Consider the following 16,467-nt stretch of genomic DNA (forward strand, 5'->3'; position numbering starts at 1 on the left):
GTACCTAGGAGTTTCCAAAAACATTCCTTTTTTATTCTTCAAGCATGCCTTAATGGAAATCCCTGACATTGCGTCGATTTTTCAGTTTTTCTATTGTTTTAAGTTTAAGTACTTATGGGCGATAAAGGTGATATTTTACTAACAATTTAATTAAATTATCCTGTGAGTGGGTGTAATTCGCATTTGTAAAATTCCACTGTATTAATCCACGAACAGGGAGTATTTGATTCTTGATAATGGCGAAACCGCTTTGTCATCGCCACCTAGCGGTTGCCAGTTGAATCATTAGCGAAAATGAAAACTCTAAGTAAGACAAAGGCGAGAGCGATCGCGACATCTCTCGGAATGCGCGGGTGACTAATTGTTCCGCTATTGTAACAAAACTTTTCAGCGGCTCTTAAGCCTTTGCACCTATGTTTTCGGCCTTATATTCATGGAAAGAATGATTACGTGGTGATATTTTCGGTTTATAACCGATTTTGCCATCCGACAAAATCAATTAATGGGTTCTTATACATTCCTTAATAATACGTTAGGATTCGCTTATTAATTTTTAACCCCAATTTCCATTTGAGTCGACCAATAAATTCACTTTATGAGATTGTATGTATGTTCGCAATGCCGTTAGAGTCTCCCTGAAATCCTTAGTTGCCTCATTACCTTAAAATCAGAATTTCCTCTGTAAGTTGACGATACGCTTCTTTTTTAGAAGTTTTCGAAAAATTGTAAAATGCATTGTGACACCGCTTCTAATAATTTTACTGTTATACTGCACTTAACTGGATTATTAAACACAATACGTAAATATTGCTCTATAAAGGCGAATGTAATGTATGTCGCGCCATCTATTAAAAGTCACCTGAATTACTCAACAGGGAATGCGGCACTTCGTTTACAGCGCTCTCTGCAGGAATGCGCTCCTTACTAACACGTGTTTAGATCATGATTCAAGTTTTTGTAAGTCTTTTATTGCGTTTTTGCGGAAAATCCATGGATAATTCACCAGTTAGTAAAACGAATGCCACATTTGATGAAGTGGTTCTATTTGTAAACGTCTTTCCCACACTACACAGTCTTTTAAACTTTGGTTTTAAAAAATGATCTAATATACATTTTGATTAATATTTACTTGCCACCAGATCCCAGTTCTTCTAGATCTATGAATATAGATAGCAGATTGTGAAGATAATGTCGATTTATCAAATAGGTAAGCCAATTCAGTTTGGCATTAAAAATGTAAGTAAAAACTTAGGAATTCAGTGTGAATGTATTCATTAAAAGGGGGATTCAGGTTGATTGATGAGCTCGTTTATTTAATTACTGAAGTACTGGAACTAAGAGGACTTCTTTGGGGCTTATTTAAAAGAAGTCGTTTACGAAATTTTCACCTGCCTGGAACCTGCTGGTCAAGTTATCCCGGAAGGCTGGAGTCTAATTAATTACTAGACGTCTTCGCATAATTATTAACGACTCTCAGATAGAACAAGGTTGAATCTCTTAATGAGTAAAAAATCTGCATTCCTTTCCCATTATTTTTACTTAAATATGTATGTTCTGTCCATCAGCAGTTTTTACATAATGATAATGTGCATGATGGTAGGTGATAGGAAAAATAAACTACCAGCATTTCTTAATACATCTTTTTCTATCCTTTATTTCGATTTATTTTGGCACAAGAAAGAACAATGATCTATTTGCTATAGTTCAGTTTCAGAATTTCATAATATACTTTTGCTAGTCTTAATTAATTAATAATCCTTATTAATCTGAGAAAACTACAGATAATTGGATAATTTTGGGACACCTTTTAATATGGCTGCCTCTTTACTACTTATTGGAGAGAAAGGGGAACAATCTATAAAGCAGTTTTAATAAATTCGAGAGATCAAAGCAAAAACTTTATAGATTGCCCGTGGGCCTTTTCCTGCAAATCCCTTTACGATCACTATAGCCCTAAAGCGGGTATAATAGTATTAATAACCAGGAAATACTTCATTTTGGATGTTGTCTAAATATAGCATACAGCACTAGCAAAACTCATAACAACCTTTCGGAGAACTTTCTATATTAATAAATACAACACTAAATTTTACAGCATACCTCGCTAATATTATGTCAGGTATATCACAATAATAATTAATACCGGTCGTCTCAGAACTGGTGTATACAAAAAATTGCTTCTTACCTTTTTGAGACATCCGGTATATCTAGCGTTCGCAACGATACTCAGCCTCTTGTGCTAAATATTAAGACCTTAATACTTAACTGTAACCAAGGGAATTCGTATTTACAATATTTGTTTGTAATATATAAAGTGATTGTATAATATGGTTTATATTTTAAAGCTATGACACGTTTCGGTTTGTTCGTAATAACAATTTTGGCACTTCACAGAACATAAAATTCGACGTGGCAAGAGAGCCTTTTAAGGAGCTTTGCGGATAGAGAACGTGGCCCCAAGTCGAAAATACCCCATAAGATAAAATTGGAATATTTTTGGAGCTGTTACAGGAAATACTGAAAAGAAACAAGTGATGGGAAAAAATAAATAAACGTCACATGAAAGGTGTTACAAAAAAAATAATAATAATAAAAATAGGTTCACATTTGGCTATCAAATGAATCAGGTTATTGAGGGAGTAGATTTTCATCAAAAACTCAAGGAGAGCAATTAACTTTCTGGACACTGGAATTTTGCCGTCAGACCTCCAGGTTAGTTTATTGCTGTCCCTTTTGATGTACATGTTCAAAAGAGAGACGTAAAATATCAATCAAACTGATGTATACGTGGTTGCCATGATTTTCCGTGAACCAATTCCATCTAGAGGTTGAATAAAACATTGACATATTCTGGGACTACGATTGTGGCGCGTATGACTATACAGATTCGAAATAAATAAGAATGATGTGCGCTTATGTGTACTGGCTTTAAAATATGAATAGGTACTAAAAACGTATGATAAAAACATCTAACAATGTACATTGCACTTTTGCTACTGACCCCATGCTATCCGGGCAGAGTTTGCTCGACGAATAGAGCTTGGGATTTCTATTAAATAAAATACTGCTTTTTACACAAAGTTATATAATTGACCAACAACAAAAGGGGCGAAATACCTAAGCCTAGTAAGCAGTAATAAAAATAATTTTTAAAAATTTACAAAAATGTTATGTATAACATAGTACTCGTCAATAATAAAAACAAATAATAAATAATCGAGGGGAAATAAGACCTATTTGCTAGGCGTATTATGTACATAACAAGTACAACTACAACACCAATAAGGGGGCTATGTACAATCGAGTCTTTTGGTTTAGTCACATTCCTTTATAACTCAAACAATCGGCCTAACAGAATTTAGGCTCTAAAACCAGCTCGGGAAAAGCATTTCCCCATTGTGCCAGGCTCATTCGTCCTCGTGCCTAGGACTGGCCGAATCGTACGCATTACGGTCCTGGGAAAAGTTTAGGGCGTCCGGCGAAGGGCTGTCTTGGGGGTAGAAAAAGCCTCGGTCCTGGGAACTGGGCCCTGCGCCGTTCATCATCAGAGGCGGCGTGAGGGAGGGCCTGCCCGACGATGAGGCTGCAGGCGAGGTCAGTTCTGAGGAGGATATGCTAAAATTCATATCAGTACCGTCGCGACACCACAGTTGCCTCATTTCTTGCCTGCGTTGCCTCATCAGCATCTTGTATTCAGAAATACGCATCTTCTTGCCATCCACAATGCAGGTGCGCTTCGGGCGAGGTCTATACCTGATTCGTTTAGAAAACAACAACAGTTGAAAAAACCTTTGCCATTAACATTAATCGAGGACTGCGAATATTCCAAAGAGCTTCTTACCTATAATCGGGGTGTTTCTCCATATGCAGCTTAGAGAGTCTGGATTGCTCCTCGTAATACGGCTGTTTTTCGGAATTTGACATGGCTTTCCATCGAGCTCCGAGAATCTTCGAGATATTTGAGTTGTGCATGTCAGGACAAGCCTTCAGGATTTTCCTCCTTTCGTCTTTGGCCCACACCATGAACGCGTTCATCGGTCGTTTTATGTGCGGCTTGTTCTCGTTTTCGCGTTTTGACGCCTGTTGACGAATGATCTTCGCTTTGTCAGAGTTCTCGTTGAAATTCGGATCTGGAGCGCCCCATACTGAAATTTAATAAATTCGTTTTTTAATTTTTATTCCCAACAATAATTGTCATGTTTCCAAAGCATTCGTCTTTGATCCCGCCTTTATCAAGAATAATACTCTATAAATCGAGCGCAGAATTGACTGAATGCCAAATGCTACATCGTAAAAACTTCCTCACTCAGTTTTATTGTCGGTAATTATTTAACCGGGGAAATTACAGCCGTAACCCGAAGGTTAAAAGTAGTTAGCCGAGGTTCATTACCTGTGACACTAATCGAGATGAGTTGCAAATTTAAAGGTTAGTGGGCCTGTACATGCGCCACTGACATTCGTGAATTGATATAACACTCTTAGGGGCGTATGCCCTTAAAACTCACATTGACAAGCAGTAATGAAATCAGTCTCCTCTTTAATCGCATCTGCCTCCTTAGACCTCCCGCCCAAAACGGGCGGCGACGGCATTCCATACATGTGCAATGGGAAATGGGGCTGTTTCTCCACATTCGATCTGATGTCGTTACCCTTGTTTCTGTTATCTACAGCGGGGGGCACCGGAAACGTGGGTGGCAGCCCTGCATACGGCAAAAACGCCCTGTTGGGCATCATGAGGTTGGGTGGCAGTAGCCGGGGCACTGTCGCCGCCACTGGTTGGTCGTTTATACTTTGGTGTTGGCTCGTGGGGGTGGTCGCTTGCGAGTTCTCCGCCACTGGTGCATTGAGGGACTTGGGCTTGGAAAGGTTCAGGGGGGCGTCTGGATCTGCGGGTGGAGGAAGCGGCGGTGGGGTGCGATGCTGTTGGGGGCTGCGTCTCTCGCTGTGGTTCAACGAGGAGGGGTGGATTTGTTGCTGTTGTTGCTGCTGCTGCTGCTGCTGCTGCTGGTGGATTTGGGCCAAGTGGGCGGTTGTAGCTGCTGAGATCCAGTTAGGGACTTGGGGTGGTAGCATCTGCAAGAGGAACAAGAGCCTTACGGTAAAAATCGCAGTAGAGATGGAGATTTGAAGAGTTACATAATGTAATGTCACATTTTACACCTTGTAGCGGCTATGTTTTACGGGGCGCCGTAATTTAGTACGAATGTATCTTCCATATGCTCCCCTAATTATGAGACTCTTTTATTTTTTCCTTTTCTCCAAGCGGTTTACGCGACATTAATAGGGTGATCGAATGAAAGCGAAAGCATGGTAAAGTTCAACAAACTAAATGCTTCTCATGGCTATATCCGTTCGCCATCACATCAAGAAACTTGAACAAATCCAACAACACATTCCACCTCAGACTTGTAAAAAATGAAAGATTTACTTACATGATTCGAGAGAGGGCTTTTGGCAACGGGAGGTGCACTAGGACTGTGCAATCCCCGAGAAAGATGTTCCAGAAAAGGCAGGAACATCAACCCTTGTCCCACAGCTCCGCTTCCCCCGTACTGGGCAGTGATCTGGCTCTGCAGATCCTGTAGCTTCTGTTGCTGGTGTAACAGATGTTGTTCCTGCTGTCTTCTTTGGAGTTCCAGCTGCTGTTGCTTGTGCACATCGTTTTGTAGGGGCGGGGGTGGTGTACTGGCCGACTGAAAACGGATTTTGTCCCATGGTTAATAATGCATCCAATTAACCCGTTATGGTGACAATAATAACAACTATCACGGGCAATTTATTGGACGTAATGATCCGAATTTATTAGTTGTCTCTGCTGTTTTGAACTTTGATTGTTATTACCTATAAATTATGGAGCTTTTAAAATATATCGTGACAATTATATTTGATCTTTCGTTTGGGTGCAATTATATTTGTGTTTATGTACTTGCATGCACGGTTGTTTTTGTGTAATTGGCAGCTATTATTTTTTCAAGAAATAGCGTAATAACATTTATAGAAAGTAAAGGAAAAACGGAACCTCTTTCGTAGATGGCCGTTGCGCAAACTGAGAATTTCCTATTCCAAACATCGGCACCGAAATAGCGCTGGGGAAGACCGAATCTGAACCGGATATCATTTATAGAATAGAAAGACAGTACACAATTTGGCAAGATCTCCAAGTTCTGTGTAAAACGAGCAATCCAAAGAGAAGAGACATTCTGGCCTCGGTCATTATTACTACATGATATATCGCTTCCTGTGCTCAGCTAATTACTCGCCCCGCGAAGAACAAGAATGGCCAGTGTTAAATCTGCACCAGGAGGTCGATCATCTCGACAGCGACTACTTTTTCTCTAGCTGCACGCTCTTTGAAACTTAGTTGAATAGTTAGTTACAAGTGCGCTTCATTAACTGAGACGTTTTCCGCCAGTGGCGTCCAGATCTCATGAATTGAAAGAACCATTTTGACACAAGTCCCAGATGGCTGATGAGTCCAAGCATCCGGCCAACGTTGCATAAGAATCGGCTTAATAACAATGAAATTGTTGTAGTCTATTTTAGGCCGCAAGTCATTATTTGCGGTCAATAGTGAGCTAACAAGCGGCAAACATCGTGGGTACGGCTCTAAAGATGTTTATTTGCCATAAAAGTAATGGTGTACGTAAAACTCAAACATGCTTTTGTAATATTCGGAAACGCCACTAAGTGCCGGGGAATTTAACACTCGTTCCAGTTTACGAACATGGCTACTGATTCACCTTTAGTCAACAATATGGCCGATGAATTATAGCCGCTATTCTCCTTCCAGATGCAGGGAAGGTCCGAATTATATATAGCTCCTGTAAAGATGCTGGAAGTGCATTGAAGGTGCAGTGAATGGAAGATAAAATTGGACCAGTGCCGACGTATATTTAGGAGCCGTGGGCGAGTTGGCAACCTGCGAATAATTTCAGAAAAAAAGAAATATGAAGAAGACTATAACAGATGAACAATTCTTAAGCGTTTCTCGTGCTGAAACACCGCTCCTATTTATAAATTGTTAAGATGGTTAAGGTTTGTTCAATTAGGAGGTGGTGCATAGGCGGAGGCACATAGGCGGACGATACACGCTAATGCTTTTCGGTTTCTCAATTGCCTGCTGGATCGTAATTCCCAACAGCAACAATAAGTTAAACGTCTCAATTAGATCGAGGAATAGATGAGGTTCCAACAGTGCTTCAAAGAGCCAGGCCGGACTCGTAACGTAAAAGCGAAAAACTCCTAGTTTGTGACTGATTTTCGACGTCGCAACCCAATAGGAAACACCACGAATTTCACTGATCGTGAACTTTGAGTTTTGTATCGTGAAAGGTTCATGGAAAGTTACAGAGAGCGCGGAGTACTCGTCACACAAGCGCTTTTGCAAAACTCGCTCGCCGATTGGTCCTGTTCCTCTGCCTGTCGTGGCACCTATTAAAATTGGTAAGTGCGCTCGGATTGTCAAACTTCTGTCGTCAGCGCGAAATTGCAAAATTGATTTGGATTTAGTTAAACCGAAAGGATGGGACCGGTATGACAGCGAATTTCTAGCCGTTTTCTACGTCTCAGCCAGTTTCGAGTAAATTTCAAAACTGCTAAAAATTGCATTTCAAATGAAGAAATCTGTTCCGGGATTTGACAGAAACCAGACGTGTACCGAGCAGGTTCTCCACTATAAGTTGAGCTAAATTAGGCGTCTACTTCCAAACGTTTTTCTCTTTTTAATGAAGAAATACGGTCCTAAATTGCTTAAGGCGAAAGCGGTACGGCGCACCAATAAATCATCGTGGTGCCATCTATAATTATCCCCTGTAAATTTTTAATCTTTCGAAAAAAAAAAAAAATCGTAGAACAGGGTGACATGCTAATGATCTTCGACTACGTGTCACCTGGCATTATAACGATTTATGAAAGCCCATAGGCGTAGTGGGTGCTCCAGTCGGAAGGGTCATACGCTGGTTAAAAAACGAGCTATTTGAAAATTTTTTAAGCGAATTTTTTGTGTCTGCAATGTGTATCGCACGGTGAAACATCAGCAAAGGACGTACTTGGCACGGCAGCATCCCATAATAGCATTCTGTTAAGTAGGTTTTCAGCTAGAGCTTGATCCGTACTTTGATGAAGCGTCTCTTAAGGCGTTTGCGGTTTTTGGGGGTGCTTTCCCGAAATAAATCCTGATTGTGTGTACCGACTAGCTGAGTAATTTATGGTCAAAACTGGTAATTGCTGACCGCTGTAAGGCTTTAACTCGCGGCTTCAATTCACGCGTCTTGCCCCTCCAGTCACTCGGCAAAAAGCCACTTATAAACAAAAATCTACTACTTCCAAATGCCAGAATCTCAAAAGGCGAAGAAAGAACACATTTTGTGAAATTCTGTAAGCACATCAAAAGTGTTAACGTCCGCTGTCAAACATGTGGCTTTCCGAGGGATAGACGCTGAAAGGCCTCTTTCCTTTTTTCATGCGGTCGCCTTTATCCGCACAAGAGCATTCACGGCTCACAAAAGGATTTTCCCATAAATCCTCCACTATCAGTTTTAAGAATACAATGCGCAGCTTCTTTAATTACCCCCCATTCGGTATATGGAGACATGACCGCGATATGCAACAATCAAATATTTACTTTATTTGCTGATGTGTTCATCCCTTTGATGTTAAGTAGCTGCCCCTGGTTAGAGCCTAAAATAACATAATACCGGGCAGAGGGTCGAGAGCCTTCCGAACGGGGTTGACAATAAATTTGGGGCGCGTGCACAATGAAGATTGTATCTATGTTTACAAGGAGCTTTTGTCAGTTTGTATTTGTTCGAATAAGCCCCGGAGTTGTTTCGATAGCGAGGGTGATCGGGAAGAGGCAAATGAAAGCCCACTTTCAGCTTCATTAGGCCAATGAGCGAGCTTTTAATTACTCGTACTTTTCGACTTCGTTTCTCAGTCCATAAACCTGTCACGTCAAAGATGCCTTCAATTGAGTGAGAAGCGTAAACGAACAAAGAAGTCAGTTTCGAATGGCTTCCTTCTTAAGTAAGAATCGTAAATATCCCAATTTCGAAAACAAAAACGGGGCTTTTGTATACACACGTGAGTCACATAAAATTCTGGCAGACTTCGAGTGTTAAGAGACGAGCACCAGCGGACTTCTTAAATGAATTGGGAAACACGTCAAAAATAAAGCGAACGCTCAATAGAGTGCGGAAAGATCAAAGAGGGAGTAAACGTTGATTTTAGGCGATTTCCATCCTCGGGGCAGGAACAATCAGCGGCCGAACCATTCGGAGGCTCCTTCGAATCGTCACTGGAAAAGCATTTTACAATTATCGTTCGTTTACAACGGAGTTAAACAATCGTAATTCTTTCCGAATAGGCAATCAGCTTTTATTGCCGCGAGTAAATATTTGAAAATTCCTCCTGCTGGAAGGGAGGAAATATCGATGACCAATGAGCGTCTGGCTCAAACAAACATAAACAATATCAAAAATAATACCTCAAAGGCCGCCAATAAAATCGGAATAATATAAATAAGACCAGTTATTACAATAATACCGACACATGAATGGAAACAGGAGCGGAAATAATAAAAACGTCAACTATAAAACTGGATCAGAATAAATCCTGGCATCACTAAATTTATTAGACAACACGGAAATAACGCAGACAAAGAAGGCAACAATTGGCGAAACGGTCTGGAATATATTAAACCTGAAGCTTTCCAGATTAGCTTCCAGGTGAGCCCCGAAAACGATATTATAAATAACGCGGTCGCATATTACAATACCTACAAAGGAAGCTCCAGATTTATCACACTGGAAACGTGCTCGAGGAGTGGTCCGAAATACACCACATGTGAGCTCCAGATGTCGTCATTTGTCGAAACAATGCCGGACTATTTTACATTGTTTTGCGAATAAGTTAATGGCCCTAAGAAATGGCTTTTCCGTCGTTACCTCTCCGGCAATTAACGAGGCAGGCTAATTTGGAAATAATGCCGTCGAAGCTCGTAAATTGTTTACTGGGTCGAGTGCAGAAGTGGAATGTAAATGTTTTTGTAATAAAATGTCGAGGAGAGAATGAGCTTGCCCGAAAATCTGGATTCGAAACATTTCCGAGAGAGAAGGATGGGAGTTGGTCCCAATGGAATGGAAGCGCGGCGTCCACCAATTTCCTTTGGAAGCCCAGGCAGGAGCGTTTTCAGGACCCGGGAAACCTCCATTGGAGAAACTAAATTGGCAGAAGGCTCTCCTTGGCAACTTTGGCACGACCGCGGTGAGGACAACCAGGAACGTGGTTGCCATCAGAACCTCGATCCAGATGGTTAGCAACGATCCGGAGCGTTTCAAGGAAGGCTCTTTGCGAGGGTAAGGAGTAGCAGTTAAATTTAAATTTTCACCAAACGTACCGATGCCAACTGGTGTTTTTAGCAGGCGAACCTCCAGTTTTTAGTTCGCCTTTCCAAACCGTTTTTTATTTCAGATTTTTTTTCGAAAAAATCCCCTTGGTTTTTCGTTTTTGCTCGCCACGCAATTCTCCCGATATGACTCCGACGGATTTTTCTATTTAGAGGATCATTAAGAAAAAAACTGAGTGGGTATCGGTGCCTCGAACGCCAAAGGTCACTTTGGGGTGGGCGCTTCTTGCGACAGAACCGACAACTTTTCAAATATTTTCTTTTGAAAACGCCGAACAGCTTTGCGTATTTCGTGAAATCGCGGAAACCACGACGCGGTTCGTGAGGCGTTAAAACGCTGAAAAACGACAGCTGTTTTACCATTTAATCGAGTTGGTAACTCTCACCGTTTCGGAGATAGCGATAGTGAGCTCACTTAAAAACGACGCTCTGCTGGCGACGGGCCTGTCCCAGTTCTTTGAGATGATGACCCAACTTGTTTATTTAATGGTTACGGATGGTTTCTAGTAGGAAAATGGTTGCAGTAAGCAACTGAAATCTGCTGCATAAAAAACCAGTCAGGCAGCTAAGGTCTGGGACAGAAAGATTGCCCATGGTACAGTTTTTAATTTCTCGTTTAAATTAAAATGGCTACTGATAATTATTTGCATTTATCCTTTCCTTTACTAAAATGGAAAGGCGTTTAGTCGCTATGCGCTTTGACATTATTTAGTTGAAGATTTTTAAAATTGGATTTGCGTGGGGATAAAGAGATAACACCCTGCCTGTTCCTAAATAAATATTTTGCCAAATTTAATAGTGTAAATACATAAGTGCGTTCACTTTTGCTACTGGTGTGAAACTGGCCCCCTTCAATTGGTCGTGCAAGTTGTCTGACGCCCCGCAAACGTGCTAGAACTTAAAAAATGAACCATCGCCAGCCATCCGCATCTGAATTTTTCAAAAATACGGGAAGGAGCGGAAAAGTTTTTTCTAACTTTCCCAAAAATCCGGAGAGCTGTAGAAAGAAGAAGGTGCCAGGTAGGCCACCGTTCTTAACCGGCAGGCAAGAACGGATAATTCTGTGAATCGCTTCAAATCCAAGTTCAATTCAACGGCCCGCGAAATTGCACTAAAGGTTGGAGTCCAAACCAATAACAAAAAAAATTTAAGGTGGGTCATTAATGGGGCCACGCATTGACAAGAGAAGAAAAACGACGAAAACAGTTTCCTCGTGACCACAACCACTGGAAAGAGGAACGGGGGAAGATGTCACTTCAAAATAATAAAAAATTCAATTTCGACGGTCCCGATGGTCAAGCGTCCTATTATCGCGACCTTGGAAAAAAGAAAAAATATTTTCCAAAGGGCAACTTTGTGGACGAAGTGTGATGGCATGGGGTACAACATGGAAACAGATATAGCTTTCATTTCTGGCAAAATAAAGAGCAAACGTTATCTACAACGAATAGATGCTCAACTAAAAGTATGCGGAAGCACTACCACACGAAAACAGTGTTTTTCCTGAAGATGATGCCCCTGTAAATACTGTGAAATTCGTAAGTGAATTTTTCAAGGGCAAAACTTATGAATTTCTGCAACGGCCGGCGAACTCCCCCGATTTTAATGCTATTGAAAACTCCTGGGGGCAACTTGACAGGGTCGTTTATAAAAATTGCCGACGGTTTCAAAACACAGAAGAATTGAAAGAAGCTGCCCAGGGAGAGTGAGATGAATTATCACAAGAATTTGTTCGTGGCCTCTACAACTCCCTATCAGGCCAAACGGCGACTGCATTGGGGAAGAGAGGAGCGCGTATGCGGGATGCCAACAGAATTGTTTACAAGTTTTGAGGGGTGATTAAATTTTTCTGCAATGGCACTATCGTTTTACGCCAACGAAAGTGGATTTTAATCAACATTTTATTAAAAAAAATGTTTTAAAAAGATCAAATTAACAAAATTGTCGCTTACCATTTTACGAAAAAAAAAAAAAAATGTCAATATTTGTTAAAAAAACATCGAAAAGCAGTAGACGTACGGTACTGAATCAAAAAATTAGAATTTTTTTTCAGAGTTGAAACATTTTGTTAGTATCTAATGGGTGAACTCTGGGTTATAGCATTATAATTAGTATACCATAGGTAAAATATTCCAAATATAATTGACTTTGAAATATGCGTATGACTATGTAAACAAATCTTGTTTTGAGCCTGGACGTAATGGTTGGAACTTTGTTTATTGAAGAAATTATAGACAATAAAAGTAGTAAAAATAACAATTTTAATTAATATTTAATGTGATGCCTATTTGCTCTGATCGAATCGCGACATCGCTTCGGCATAAATTCAATTAATTTCACAATTATTGTTCGATCTATATTGCTCCATTCTCCAATTTTTCAAAAAGTTTTTCTTCATTTTGTGGATCTTGATCGGCCTTGCCCTGGTCGCCCCGGGCAACCTATTTCCCTAAACCACTGGAGACATCGACCAATGGTGGTGTGATGAACGCCCAACCTTCGGGCACCCTCACGTTGGGTTCCTTCCTTCCTTCTTCCAATAAAGTGGCAATTTTAACTGTACCACACTCACCTCAATCTTTTTCTGGAGGTATTTCAATACGTAATTAATAAATAATATATAGTGTGACCCATAAAGTTCGCATCGTATGAAAAGTTTTGATACTTATAAATTTGGGTAATTTTTGGCTTTGTCTTCGGGTTGGGCCTCAGAAATGATGAGAAATGACATACGAATCGAAAAACAAATGATTGTCGATAACTTTCAAATTTTTTTTTTTTCAAAATTTACCATTTTTCAAGATTTTGAATATCATCATCAAGGAAAGAGTTTCTCAGTTTCACACTGTCTACCCGTAAGTCACTTTTCGACTTCCTCGGACGACTTTAATTTTAATTTTTTTTTGTATTTCTACATTTCCGAAGGATTGAAATCGGTCAACATTAATCATTTTACCTTAATATTTATTTATATCTAGATCTGGGGCAATAAACTTTGTAAAAATACCGAAATAAGGTAAACTAACATTTTTTTAATGAACTAAGTCAACCTCGCATTAAGGTATACGTAGCGTCTTTCATGAATTTTACATTTTCTTTAAAAAGATGAATTTATTACAACTTTAACTAATGAATGCTCTTTTAGATCATCACTTTGATATACTGCAATTATTGTTACAAGGTTGCTGAACAATGCAAACACGTTGCAAATGCAGGAATACAAAAAATTTAAAAAAATGCAAGTCAGGGGAGAAATTTGCAAATTGGCATATGGGTGGGAAATGAGAAACTCAGAAACTTTTTTCCTTTGTAACGTTTGAAATTTTTGTGAAATGCGGCAGATTTTGAATGTTAAAAAAAACTGCAATTTGATAGTTATGTCTTTTTCGATTTTTTGGTTATTTCTCGTCGGTTCTGCAGCTCAACGCGAAAACGAAGTCAAAATTTAACCAAATTCACAAGTACAAGAAATTTTTCATATGAGGCGGATTTTGCGGGTCACACCATATATTAATAAATAATCGAGCATACTTGGGGAAAAATTTTCAAAAATTTGGGGCGCTAATTGCATCCATGAGTGTAGCCGCCTGTGTGCGCATTTCAACGAGCGTGCACACATCGTGTTAAACCCAATTACATTGGGAATGTTTTACCAATGGTATATTAATTATAATGTTACAACCCAGAATTTACCCTATTAGATATTAACAAAATATTTCAAATTTGAAAAAAGCTACAGCCTTTTTTCCAATACTGTACAAACCGACACTGTAGAAAACACACTATGGGCTATCTTTTTGTGTCGCACCTTACACGTAATTGCATGTAACATGTCTGGGACCTTACACAAATAATACGTCACAGTTTCCTCACAGAAGAGGATAACAAATAAATGCAGTTCTAAATGCAGCAGAGCAGTCGCACTGAAAATAACAGTCAGTGACAAGTAGAATAAGCCCCGTGCGCTCCGACGACTCCTGAGGGATTTGTCACGTCATCAGGACACAATAATGCCCAAGGAACATAATGCTGTGACCTGAAATAACCCCCACGGATCAAGGATTAGTCTGCGAGGGATGCTGCCTTTTAGGAAATGCTTAACTACAGACAATCATCTCAATAATGCTTTCGCATCAGGCACTATACACCTGTGTGGCGCATTTCTGGAAAAGAGACACATCCCACAAATCCGACACATAATCGGCTTATGATGTGCGCGCATCAGTGAGCTTTGGCACGCAACTTATGGCGTTCCTAATTGAGTGTGCTCAAACAATGGGGGTGGGCACCCCCGACAGTTGTTTTAACGCCCTCCGTGCGCCCTTCTCGCCATCCGCCGAACCGTGACCGGTTCAAAGAGGTTTTAACGTAATACCGCTGTGATTTTAATTCGCATTATTTCAGTCGCTTTCTACAGTGTGACCCATTTAAGATGGAAACACCCCTGTAACTTTTGCATTTATAACTCGATTTCAGGGAGCAGGGGGCCGAAAGGTGGAGAATAAAAAGCTCTATTTGCGCCGCAAGCGTCGTTTTCTGACCGAGGCGACCAGGGGCACTCTAGCTCGTTTGCTATGTCGAAAGCCGGAAGGGGGGATTGGGGTATTTTTTTTTTTTCGAAGAAAGGTAAACACGCCACTGACTTCGGCATTCTTTAAAATGGGTACGTGCCGAATTCCATTAAAAAATCACCACTATTAACAATTTCAGGGACGTTTATTTTATGATTGCAAACAATATTATTTTATCACGATGGACATGAAATAAATTCGAATGAATCAAATTGATAAACGTCAAATTAATTTGTTTTTGGATGGAAATCTAAATAGTTGAAATTTTCTAGAGCTCCTGCAGCAAGAAGTGATGGAGACAACGCTATGGACGATTTGCCGCTCGTTAATTTCAGAAACCTCAATTTTCAATTGGATGGTAGCCCTGTCCATACTTTCGCTTGTGCGAGACAACATTTAAAGGAAGTGGCCAGACCGCAATAGTCTATTAATCGAACGGCCTCTTAGATTTCCCGATCTTACGCCATTGGACTTTTTCTGTGCTTGCCAGCAAATCACTTGAAAGCAACTGCCTAAAAATTTTTTTGTTTAAGATTCAGTAAATGTATTGAATTAAAGAGGGCGCTACTGGAAGCGCCTAAAATTTCGTTTGATAAATTTTTTTTCCTTGAGAGTTTAAAGAGTGCTGATTTCAGTGGCGTGGTCATTTTTTCCAAAAACACACCCTAATTCTTTTTCCCAATTTTTGATATCGAAAAGAAGTTATCGTAGCTCTGGTCGGGTGAATTAGCAAGCTACTTTTATAGCATACATAGAGTTTTTCATTCTCTATCTTTTGAACCTCGTTTTTTTTAAATCGAATTATGAACGCAAAAGTTACGGGGGTGTGTCCATTTTAAACGGATCACACTCTCCAGTGTATCCCATTTTCGATGCAATTGGTCTCAGGTATTTCTTGGGTAGATGGAGGAAAACTGTGGTCGGTTTACCCAAAATAAAAAAAAAATCGAGTCAATTTCAATGACCTAAAGAGCATTTTGACGTGTCGGCTCGTTTAGGAGGTAAAGGGTGTTTTTCGTTTTTTGTCGTTTGCTTTAAGGCCACATAAGTTTCTTGTTTGTGCGCATTTCGAGTTTTTCGGCAGAAACATTTTCTCATGTGTAATCCAGTGGCGTACTAATTTTTTCTAACTTTTTGTTCTCGAGTTACTGATCAAAGTTGCTTTTTTTTATGGAAACCATAGTTCGTCATGACGCCATTAACTAGAGATCTTTTTTAACTTTCCTAGAGTATATGTATTTCCGTACATTTATCGCGGCAAATGAGGAAATCGAGCGCGTGTTACGCGATCGATTTTCGAGAAATGTCTCAGCCCACTAACATACGGAAGGTTTTTGGATATTTGCCCATTTCGAAAACTGCTAATTATTTTCCGATTTATAAAAATGTTGGAATTGCGTAAAAACATTATTCTAGTAATTTTTCCCTAGAGGAATCTAGTGGATTGCTGATTTTTTTCCGCTCTTCACCGTTTTCTTACAAATTGCTATA

General features: G+C 40.0%; 1 protein-coding gene across 4 annotated transcripts in view; it reads right to left on the reverse strand.

Moving 5' to 3' along the window:
• Positions 1-1,626: 1,626 nt before the first annotated feature.
• Positions 1,627-16,467, reverse strand: part of LOC136343528 (transcription factor SOX-13-like) — a 124,474-nt gene continuing 109,633 nt past the window's right edge. For 3 of the 4 annotated variants that reach the window (XM_066290297.1, XM_066290296.1, XM_066290298.1), the window contains 4 exons: positions 5,433-5,693; positions 4,506-5,073; positions 3,842-4,145; positions 1,627-3,753 (listed from right to left, as the gene is read on the reverse strand). In XM_066290297.1, the coding sequence (XP_066146394.1) occupies positions 3,408-3,753; positions 3,842-4,145; positions 4,506-5,073; positions 5,433-5,693 (1,479 nt within the window). In that variant the 3' untranslated portion in view covers positions 1,627-3,407. The remainder of the gene's footprint in view (positions 3,754-3,841; positions 4,146-4,505; positions 5,074-5,432; positions 5,694-16,467) is intronic. The other variant, XM_066290299.1, reaches the window with a different exon arrangement.

The sequence above is a fragment of the Euwallacea fornicatus genome, chromosome 15, assembly GCF_040115645.1.
Source record: "Euwallacea fornicatus isolate EFF26 chromosome 15, ASM4011564v1, whole genome shotgun sequence".
Lineage (NCBI taxonomy): Eukaryota > Metazoa > Arthropoda > Insecta > Coleoptera > Curculionidae > Euwallacea > Euwallacea fornicatus.